Source organism: Natrix helvetica (genome assembly GCF_964273705.1).
Source record: "Natrix helvetica genome assembly, chromosome: 4".
Lineage (NCBI taxonomy): Eukaryota > Metazoa > Chordata > Lepidosauria > Squamata > Natricidae > Natrix > Natrix helvetica.
The window spans coordinates 71,087,770-71,099,780 of record NC_138550.1 but is presented as its reverse complement, the minus strand read 5'-3'; the positions used below and the strand labels follow the sequence as shown (position 1 = coordinate 71,099,780).

The 12,011-nt window shown below is 39.9% G+C and overlaps 1 protein-coding gene across 1 annotated transcript; it reads right to left on the bottom strand.

The window, feature by feature from the left end:
* Nucleotides 1–153: 153 nt before the first annotated feature.
* NDUFA2 (NADH:ubiquinone oxidoreductase subunit A2) lies at nucleotides 154–5,925 on the bottom strand. Its single transcript, XM_081950066.1, has 3 exons — nucleotides 5,726–5,925; nucleotides 4,440–4,546; nucleotides 154–348 (listed from the first exon to the last, which is right to left on the bottom strand). The coding sequence occupies exons 1-3, from the start codon at nucleotides 5,830–5,832 to the stop codon at nucleotides 260–262; spliced, it is 303 nt and encodes a 100-aa protein (XP_081806192.1). The 5' UTR covers nucleotides 5,833–5,925; the 3' UTR covers nucleotides 154–259.
* Nucleotides 5,926–12,011: the final 6,086 nt, after the last annotated feature.

Here is a 12,011-nt window from a genome sequence, read left to right as displayed (position 1 = left end):
ACATGAAGGGAAATGTAAAATCAGAAGAATGAACAAAACTCCTTATGGACACTGCTGTTAAATAAGCGGGAAAGAAGTCTAGCAGCCTTGCTCTGCATGTTTTCACTACATTGATTAGATTGCCCTGGTACATATGTTGAGCAAAGCAGGACACATTGTATATGACTTTATTTATAGGGTTTAATTAATTAATTAATTAATTGCATGAAAATTACAAAGATATATATATATATATTCAAAGAAGAATACAGGATCATCTTCATATTTTGCTAGCAGCATTCTCCAAGGCTTTGGCAACTTGGTCCACATTTAGATTATTCAGTGACACACTCTTTTCTAGACCAAAGGCTGTAAAAAAGCAAATTTCATTTTAAAAAAATCTTAAGACTTCAAAGATAATTCTATGGTTTCAAAACACAATTGTGTTTTTAATCTATAAGTCTTTTACAAGTGAACTGTTAAGATTTGCTAATCCAATTCAGAGAAAAGCCTGCGTATGGGGATAAAATATATATGTACAATATTATTTTTCTAAAATGTTCTCTGCTGACACTGAATGGTACAAGAAAAAAAAGGCTGTGCCTAAAGGATACATTGATGAAGATATATTTTCTTTGTGATGTGCCAGCAGCACTATAATAGATAGTCCTTGATCTACAACCATAATGGAGTCTGCCTATTACGGTCACAAGTATAGAATCATAGAATAACAGAGTTGGAAGGAACTCCAGAGAAATAGCTGCCCAATCTCTTCTTGAAAACCTCCAGTGATGGAGCACCCACTTCTTTTTTTTGCCACAATTTTTTTTTATTTTCAAAACAAACATAAAGAACCTTCTTCTTTACATACTGTAGAAAGTGTATCAGTTGGTTACAAAAAGCTTTTGTGCATCTCTTCCACCGTCATCAAGTTTAGTTCATATTAACTCTAGTATTTTATCTCAAGTGTTTATACATATTACCATCATCATACCTCCACTTTTATTTGACTATAATTATTTAAACGTCCTTCATCATAAAATATACCAAAATTTAGTACATAACCACATACTGGCATTTCATGTACTATATCTAAAATCCTCCAATAACATTGAATCCTTATGTCCTATTCCAGCTAAACATCCGTAATATTTAATAACAAAATTTTCTAATCCTCCTTTCAAAATCACTATTTACAATTTGCATCGTTTCCTTATATTGTACCCATACATATATATGAATCATTATCATTATCCTTTCTTTATTTGACTATATCCTATATCATAACATTTTCCCCCTAATAATCAAAACTTAACTCTGTCTAATTTAATTCTTTTTATTGTTATTATTATTAACCTTTATATATAATCCGAAAGGATTTCTAGCCTTCCCTTCATGGTTATCATTCAATATTAATATCCAGTTATTGCTTATCATAACACTACACATTGTATATATTATTATCATTATCAATTTTTAATTTAACTATACCTATTATCACTAAATTTCACTAAGTTTAGTTAGTTTTGAATTATACTCTTCCATCTATCAACCTGTATCTTTCCAATAACAAAACACTCTCATATCTTCTGCCATTTGTGGAACTAATCTGCTAAACATTTTCTTAATCAGATCTGTATGGACTTCTCTTAGCAACTCCTTGCTTGTAAAATCTCTCATGTATTCTTGATGTCCTCTTTCTGTTTCCTTGTTCAGCTTGTCTTTGATTGTCAGCAGTGTTATCAATATTTTTGCTGATAAGATTCCATAGTCCATAGGTTCTTTAATTTTCTCTTCTTCTTCTCTATCTTGCCCTTTGGAATAAATCTCCTCTCCATTTAATTCCTCTTTCGATATTCTATTCTTTCTTTTTTCAAAAATAGACCAATTGCCATAAATGTCAACCATATAATCTCTTTATATTCATCTTGCACTTCATTTTTTTTAGTTTCAATCACCTCATTTTGTATTTGATAAACATCCTCAATTTTTTGTTTCAAGTAATCCAGTTTTCTTTCCATTCTCTCCTCTGTATTTAATAATTTTTGCAATTCTGTAAATATTCCTTGCAAGTTTGAAGCTTCTACGTTCTCCTGAGATGCCATATTACCATGCATAGCTGCTCTTGCTTGGAAGGTCAACAAGATTGAAGCATACGTTCACAAAGACCATTGTTTTCACTTTGAGTGCACTTCAAAGGGACATCTGCCCCCCCTTCCCATCACTCTGTAGCCAAGCTGCAAGTCTAAACAAAGAAAGTTCCGCCTGAATACACAAGCTCCATTCAAGAAAACCTCCCCGCATTCGAGCAGTGCAGTTTATTTTTTGTAACTATTTTATACTTCAAATTGAAAAAAGTAATCCAATCTTTAAATGAGTTTTTCTAATGAATTAGAAAAGTATCCACAACAATGAGAGGAGAAAACTTTGTTCTATAGATCACGGAGAGTCACAAAGAAAAGGTAGAAGAAGAAGACTTGATCCATCCATTTTAAAAAGCTTGTAGAAATTCCGTCCATGTAAAAAGCATTTTAGAAAAAAGATAACCACTTTCCAAAACCATTCCAAATTTAATTTCGCCGCTTAAAAGTTTTTATAGGCAGACTCTTTTTTAAAACAATAAAAATTCCTCACCAGCTGGAAACACTTTCTCTTTCCATATCCTCCTTTTGGAGCCGCCCCGACTTCATCAGCCTTGGCTGGGATTTTTTGTCGCCAGCTTGAAGAACTTCTCTTGCTTCTTTCAGGGATTTTGCAATATCCCCAAAATCATCAAGACGTATTCTTCCTGTTCACCGTCTCTTCGGGACGGTTTAGATCCATTGGAGCCCCCCAGTGACAAAAGTATTGGCTGTGGTCTCAGAGCATTGAGACTACACAACCATATCGTCGCGACGCCTGGAGCACCCACAACTTCTGAAGGCAAGCCGTTCAACTGATTAATTGTTCTCATTTCTCCTTAATTCTAGGTGGGATCTCTCTTTAATAATCTTCCATCCTTCACTTCTTGTTCTGCCTTCAGGTGCTTTGGAGAATAGATGAGCCCCTCTTCTCTGTGACAGTCCCTTATGTATTGGAAGACTGCTATCATGTCATCACTAATCCTCTTCACCAGACTAGATATATCTATTTCACGCAACCATTCATCATACAGTTTACGTCCAGATCACTAATCCTTGTTGTCATTGTTCTCACTCTTTCTAGAGTCTCAACATCTCTTTTGTATTGGGGTGACCAGAATGGGACATCATATTCCAAGTGTGTCTTATTAATGCATTATAAAGTGGTACTATCAGTTTGCATTATCTTGATACAATTCCTCTGTTGATACAGCCTAAGAGAGTGATGGTGATCCTTTTCCCCTCGGGTGCCAAAAGCACACATGCATTATCCCACACCCATAATTAAATCCTGCCTGTTGTGCCCAACCTGTGCATACGTGCGTGACTCCCCCCCCACTGCCCCCGCACATACGCGCATGGCTTTCTTGGAGTCCAGGGAGGGTGAAAACAGCCCCCACCCCCCAGTTTTCTGACTTCCGGGGGGCCCGGTGGTCTGTTTTTCACCCTCCCCAGGTTTCAGGAGGCTTTCCTGAAGTCTTGAGAGGGCGAAAAATGGCCTTGCCATCTCCCGCACAAGCCAGAAACAGCCCGTTTTCTGACTTCCGGTGGGTTCAGTAGGTCTGTTTTTTGCCCTCCCCAAGCTCCAGAGCCTTTCCTCCCCCCCCCCCCGGAGGCCCTCTGGAAAACACCCGCCTCCCGGAGGCCCTCCAGAAGCGGGAAATGGCCCATTTTTTTAAAATTTCCGGTGGGCCCGGTCGGTCTGTTTTTTGCCCTCCCCAGGTTTCAGGAAAGCCTCCAGACCTTGGGGAGGACAAAAAAATGGCCCAAGGGGCCTACCGGAAGTTCATTTGGGGCATGCATTGGGCATTGGATTATAGGGTGTCAGCATGCACACGTTTTGGTACCTGAGGGGAAAAAGGTTTGCCATCACTGAAGATAAGTAAAAATTGTGTAAAAGAAACTAAAAGTGGCATCTGTTTTTGTCTATGATTCTAACATAGAATCTTTTCTGTCAGTTATTCTATGCAATATTGACACCTGCCAACTTCTTTCCCTCTCTGTTGCAATAATGTAGAATTCAACTTGTTTGTCAACAGTATTATGTAATAGAATTAACACAAAAGTCTCTATTGAATCTCTGTAATACTGTATATTTGTTTTAATAGATTAAGCCAACTTGTGCATTTATTCTGTTCATATCAACTATATGTGAAAATGATCTTGGCTTACAAACAACCTCATATTTGCAGAAAACCTTCCTATTTTTCTTTTCAACAACAATATATTTCAAATAAAATGTTTTAGAGATAAATAACAAACCTAGTGAACAAACAACTGAACAAATTGTTTCTATTGTACTTGTAAAGAATATTTTACAAAAAACCCTTTCTAACTCACCATATCTAGTCCAAAGCATAGGATGAACATTGGAGCACTCTCTAATCAAGATTGGGAAGTTTGGATTTGCCTTCTTCAAGGTGACATAGTGCTGTTCAATGAAATCTCTGCAAAGAATTCAATAAGTAGAATAGAATAGAATCAGTTCAAGGATTTTATTCCATTAAATTAACAAAACTCCAAAAAGATGTGTATTGATTCCTATCTTACTCAGTTTTGATTCACTTTTAATGTTCAATATTTTAATCTTTTTAATGTTTTATATTGCTGTCTTTATGATATTGTAAGCTGCCCAGTGTCTCTAAACAGTGAGATGGTTAGTATATAAATTTAACAAATAAATATTAATCGCAGAATATGCTACACTTTACTTCAAAGTAATATTTCAAAATTTACATATATTTATTTAATTTGTATCCCATACAACTCAAGATGAGGCACACACCCTTCTATCTTTCCCCACAACATAACTCCTGAGTAGGTTGGACTGAGACAGAGACTGACCCAAAGTCAGCTTTGCTTTTTACTTGAATACTACACACATTCATACAGATGCCAAATCATATTTTTGTCTAGCACAGTGTGTGAATCCAGCTCATATATTTTAATTCACTGTATCACACAAATGGATATTAGAATAGCTGAAAAAAAACCATGACTTTTCTGTAATGGGTGGAGGAACATTAGATCACTCTGAAATTCTTCTGACTTAGAAATACAATTAGGAAATACCCCCCTCCCAGTAAAAAAGAAGGCTATTCTTAACATCATGATTCACCCTTAAATCCATCTTTAAAAGGTCCTCTGCTTTCTGTATTGTCTGTAAGGAAATCAAGATTTTTTAAAATACCGTCTGCCTTGAAACACAAGGAAGGATTAGGATTAGGATTAACCCTCACCACCCCCATCTCCTACAAGGCTTAATAGCAGCCCAGGTGGCACCTCGCGATTTTTTCCCTGTCAGCCTATCCACTTAGCAACTCCTAAGGAAGCAGCCACGCCAGGACCCACTTCTCAAAGGAACTTTTGTTTCCTTTGATACCTTGTATACCAGGTAACTCCACTGCTTCCTGTCATTTACTCCGGGACGGCTCCTTCGTGCAGCCAAACAGACTGAAGCGTACTAAATGCCCATAATGCACCCAACGCCAAGCGGGGCAATACTACTGGTATTCACATTTTAGCCCGCGTGATGCACAAAGCTAAACAGCGAAGGGATAAGCGGGGCAGCTTCCATGCCCCTCCACAAAGAGGTCAGAGAAGATCCTTGCGCCTCTCTCACCTACCGGACTCCCTGACTAGCCGCCGAGTGCTGGCAAAGGTGAATCCGAATTTCCTTGAGATTCTGGGCAAGGCTGCCCCCAACAGCTCGGACGATTGCGGCGGCCGCCATGGTGACCGCCAGCCACAGAGGTCCCGCGGGAAATGGGCGTTGCTGTAGTCAATCCAGTGCTTAGAAGACCGACGCTTAATGACGCGACCAGGATAAGAAGCACGCGAGGAGTTATGGGCAATAAACATATAGTTCCCTGCTTCCGCTTATAAACCTATAAGTTTGAAGAAATGCAAAACTCATATATTTTTAAATTTAAAGCTGTATCTGGCTGCCCAAGTTCGGGACTGAAAACTGAAAACTAGAATCATAGGACTGAAAGCGACCTTGGAGTCTTCATCCCTGGAGATTTGTAAGAAAAGACTGGGCAGCCACCTATCTGAAATGGTGTAGGGTCTCCTGCTCGAGCAAGGGGTTGGACTAGGAAACCTCCAAGATCCCTTCCAGATTTTAGCTCTATTCTGATTAATTGATCTTCTAGTCCAGTGGTCGGCAAGCCGCGGCTCGCGAGCCACATTTACACCCTTTAATGCGGCTCTTCTGTGTGCCGGGCGCCCGCTCCCCTCCCTCCTCTCGGGCGGCCGCCCCAAAAGTCAGGACTCTGCAGCTAGCCTCTGTAATTGCGCCTATGTTTTCCACGGCGTGGAGCAGCGGCGAGCGATGATTCCGGAGGCCATCAGTGGGGGGGCAGGGTCCCCCCTTGCGTTCCTCATCTTCCCGGATGGCCCCCGGAATCATCGCTTGCCGCGCAGAATCTCGCCGCTGCTCTACGCCGTGGAAAACAGGCGCGCACGCACAGCTCAGAAAATTACAGTCTCGGAGACTTCATAACGGCGGGAACTTGTTGTCACTCGCCCGGGCTTTTGCAGAAGCTTCCCTCCGAAGCGTTCCGAGGGAGGAAGGGCCAGTTGGGAAAGGGGCTTTGCTCCTGCTCCGGGCTGTAAGCTTCCCTCCGAAGTCTTGGGATGTTCTGAGGAGCCCCCCAAGGCAAAACGCCGCTGCCAGGTAGTTAAAAGTACCTCTCTGATTCTGTCAGACTCTGTCAGTCTCTCTCTGATTCCCTCTCTCACTCCCTCCCTCTCTCTGTCTGTCTGTCTGTTTCACTCACACACACACACACACTGTGGTCACCTTGTTGAGTGTTCCAATCACATTTGAAACACTCAACAACTGGCCTGCATTTATGGTATTTTGCAGCATTCTGCAGTCGGTCCTATGACTGCAGAATGCTGCAAAATACCATAAATGCAGGCCAGTTGTTGAGTGTTTCAAATGTGATTGGAACACTCAACAAGGTGACCACGGTGTGTGTGTGTGTGTGTGTGAGTGAAACAGACAGACAGAGAGAGGAACAGAGAGAGGGAGTGAGGGAGTGAGGGAGGGAATCAGAGAGAGACTGACAGACACACACACACACACACACACACACAGACAGAGAGACAGAGAGGGGGAGGGAGGGAGAGAAAGATAGACAGACAGAGAGAGAGACACACACAGAGTGAGTGATTAAGTGAATGAGTGAGAGACAGACACACCCACATACACAGAGTGACAGAGAGGAAGGGAGGGGAGAGAGACAGAGGGAGAGACAGAGACAGACAGACACACACAGAAAGTGAGTGAGAGACAGACACACACACACACACACACACACACACACAGAGTGACAGAGATGGGGGAAGGAGGAGAGAGAGACAGAGAGAGAGACAGACAGATAGACACCCAGAGAAAATGACGGAGGGAGACAGAGAGGGAGGGAGGGAGAGAGAGACAAAGAGCCAGAGAGAGAGAGAGAAAGAAAAAGAAAAAAAGAAAGAAAGTGGGAGAGAGAGATGAAATTAAAAACAACAACATACAAACCTGACTTACTCAAACTATCCAAGGAAATGCAAGGCCAATGTTCACATTAGTGGTTGTGACTTTGTCAGTCATTGTCAGGATGTAATTTTCTCTACATTGTAAGGCAAATTTTACGGAATTTAACGTTATTGATAAATTTATTTATTTATTTTTATTTATTTATTTGATTTGTTAGCCGCTCCCTCTCCACAAGGGACTCGGGGTGGCGTACAATAAATAAAAGCACATATATATATTACATTACACGGAGGAGGTAACAACCATTACAATACATAAAATAATAATAATGAGATTAGGAATTAAAATACCCCAGTTTAAAATTACTGATTTAAAAAGACTGTCAGGAGGAATAAGATGGAATTATGGTTGAGCCAGGCCAGATAATTGAAAAAGGTGGGTCTTGAGTTTTGAACGGAAGGAGCGGAGGTCGGTGGTAATCCTAATGTCGAGGGGGAGGTCATTCCAAAGGGCTGGGCCCATCACAGAGAAGGCCCTACTCCTGGGTGTCGCCCCCTGGCATTGTTTAGTGGACGGCACCCGGAGAAGTCCCTCTCTGTGAGAGCGGATTGGTCGTAGGGATGTATGGGGCAGGATGCGATCCCGATAATATCGTTCTAAAGTTTTTGTTTTATTAGTTGTGTTATTTGTATCCTCCCAACCTATGTGGATACTTGCATGCAGAATATTCTCAATAAAAACTTATTGAAGCTAAAAACAGTGTACCATCCCATGTATTTTCGGTTTTAAAAATGTGGCTCTCAAAATAAATTTCAATCGTGGTTTTGGCGAGATTTGGCTCAGTTGAAAAAAAAGGTTGCCCACCACTGTTCTAGTCGACATCCCTGGCCAAGGCAGGAAATTGCCTTGCAAACCGAACAAATGGCCATTACACTTATTAATTGGTTTCACTGTCAGGAAATTTCTCCTTAGTTCCAGTTTGGATCTCTCTCTTACTAGCTTCCACCGATTGCTTCTTGTTCTGCTCCGGAGTACTTTGGAGAATAAGTTTGTTGGAAGAAATGTCCTTCTGCATTCGGCTCCAAGTGGGGAAAAAGACACTGGAGACATGGAGGCTGCTTGGAAAGAAGGTTTTAATGGTGGACAGGACCAGGCTGGATTCACTTGCTGGATTGTCTCGTTGCTCGTTCTTCGCCTTATCTGCCTCTCAATCCCATCCTCGTCGCCAGTGTTAGATAGGGCAATGAGAAGGCAGACTCAGGTTTAACACAACAACAGCTCTTTATTACAACAGTCAAGTCTGTACAATCCAGCAGCGGTTAGGTTTGACAGCTCTCCTTTTATAGGGAGCTGTCAGACCTCTTAACCAATCAGATTGAACCTCTGTTCCCGCCTAAACAGAGGACTGGAGTGGAAACCACAGTAGCCTGTGTTAATATCTAACACCTACTACGTCCTTTTCGTTAAACTAGATATACCTGAATCGTTCCTCGTTCGGTTTAGCCTCCAGAACCCGTGGCATCTTTGTAGTTCTTCTCTGCACTTTCTACGGTACTGGGATCGGTACTGAGGTTTTTTTACTACGCGTAAAAAAAAGTGAAAAATTAGAAGAGCAGCGATGGAACGGTTGATTTATGTAGAAAGAAATGCGGCTGCAAAGCGAGATCAACAATTTTGAAAACAAGCAAATAGGCCCTATTTAATAGGGCTTCATAGGCCCAGATCACCCAAAATCCGAAAGTTCGATTAGATTGTATCTTTGCAGTCTACATCGCAAAGTTCTCTATAAACGTTATATATTGTTTTAAAAAGTGATGTACTTGAGTTTTTAAACATTTAGGCAGAGAACCCGAAAAGCCGTTGAAATCAACCTACAAAATAGCCAAGTTCATTTAAAGTTCCCTCAACCTGCAAAAAATAATTGTTTTTCAGCGCTAAAATAAGACTTGAATGAAATGCATATTTCATGCTGAAGTCTTAGATTTGCCTGTTATGTTTAATGAGAAATCATTGAAAGAGGCTAACTTAATTCTGAAACTGAACCCGGAAATTGCCTATCTCGACGAGTCTATAGATGAATTAGAACATATCTCTAAGCTCCCGTAGAGTTTCCGCGCGGTGCCTTGTGGGAAAGAGGCAGAGCTCGGTGGAGGTTGTTCGTCACCTTAGCCGGAGTCGTTTATATCTCAAGAGAAGCGACAATGCCGGAGCGAGACAGTGAGTGTCACCTTAAACCTGGGTGGGGCTGGGGTGATGGTGAGAGGAAGTCGCCGAATTGCCTTCGGACTTTTTGTTGCTGGCCTCCCTTTTCAAATAAAGGACCAGTGAATATATTCTGAGGGATCGAGGCCGCTGCCGTCCCTTCCTTGTTTTATTCGTGAGTGTCCGGTGGGCTGAATCATCCATACAAAGGGGGCTGGGAGGGGGGTCTTGTCCCCATGTGATGGGTACAACAAAGCAATCCCTAATGAACGAGGAGGAACCCTCTCTGAAGAGAATGGATGGCCATAGAACAGGAGGCTTTTCGATTCTAATTGCAGCTGGGGGGGGGCGCTTTATAGAGTCAGATGGGCAAAAGACCATTGTGTGAAACTCAGCAGGAAGATACAGCGATAACAAACTATTTTTTCCTTAAGTTAATTTTTACAAATTTAAATCTTCACAAATATAAAGTCCTCTTCTCAATTGGATTTTTTGTCCCAACACCTTGGTTTTTTATTTTGTACAAAACAATGTATTATCTATAGAAACATTTGTGTTTTAAAATTTCTAGCAGAAATTGATGATGGGTTGTTATTTGTGATCTGTTTTCTAAATTTTTGCAAAACATGCTACATTTTTTTCTGTCTTTGCTCTGTATGGTACTATGTTGGATATGAAAAAGGCTAATTTTCAGTGGGGAAACCTGAGGAAAAAATGAAGGGAAAAGTTACTTACCATGAAGTACTACCTGTTCAATTACAATTTCAGAATTGAATATGATCACTATCATCAGTTTCTAATTCTTTTTGTTTTACATTTTATGGACTGGTGAAAACCAAAGTTTTGTGTCTACTGGGATTTTTTTTCACCCTTTTATATTTACTTTACCTCCTGATTTTTCTAAACGTGGCTAGATTCTTAAGCACTTATGTATTATAATGGTTCCGTGGGATTTACACACATGACTCTCCTTTCTTCTGTTTTCAAGGAATCCCAATAACTATAGATATTGCAAACAATCATATTATTTTGTGTTATTCCCTTGATTTTACTTGCATAGAAAATAATGGTATATCTTTGGTTGCAATTTCTTAGGGAAAAAATTGAAAAAATTCTGGTAGAAATTTTAAGACACAAATGTTAATATTCCTGCAGATAATAATTATTACGATATGTACAAAATAAAAAGACCAAGGTGTTGTGATGAAAAATGCAATTGAGAAGAGGACTTTATATTTGTGAAGGTTTAAATTTGGAAAAATTAGATAAGAAAAAAATAGTTTGTTATTGCTGTACTTTCCTGCTGGGTTTTACACAATGGTCTGTAGACTGCAAGAAAGCTAATACTGTTCCGGGCAAATACTTTCTTGAATTTCTTAATTTTTCCACACTGTTACACTTTGGAACTAGCTGAAAATCAGTGGCATATGAGGCATTTCTTGGTATTATTTTTCTGCAGATATTTTCTGTATGAAAAATGTCACAATAGATTATTTGACTAAAATGCATACTTATCTTTCAGATATGTTATGTTGACATAATTCTCTTTTTAGGTGAGCCATTCTCTAACCCTTTAGCCCCAGATGGCCATGATGTGGATGATTCTCATTCTTTTCATCAGTGAGTAGAGCTTTTAATTGTTTTTTAAGATACAGCTTTCAGTACTACAGACCAATTTTTTTTCATATACATTGCTAAGGGAACCGAGCACATTTTCCTCCAACAATAGGGTTTCTGTATCCTATACATAGAACTTTGAAGATTGCAATTCTCACACTTTTGTGGAATGCAAAATCTTAGCAGTACCACTTTATTAATCCCTGCTTCTATCTCCCATTTATACTTGAGGAAAAACAAGCCTTGTTATTAAACAATGGTGCAGTGGGAGGTAAGGGAAAGGATCTTTGCCAGTGCTGATTGGAATACATTGGCCAGCAAAAACCTGGGTATATTAGCTAATGAGATTAAGAAGGGCCAAAATAGTGTTTAATGTTGTAAACTGCCTAGAATTGCCTAGCAGCAAGATGACAAACAAATTTAATAAATAAATAAAAGATGATAGATGATAGATAGATAGATAGATAGATAGATAGATGATAGATAGATAGATAGATAGATAGATAGATAGATAGATAGATAGATGATAGATAGATAGATAGATAGACAGATAGTGAATTTATATTGCTGCCTATTCGCCCATGGCAACTCAAGGCGACTTA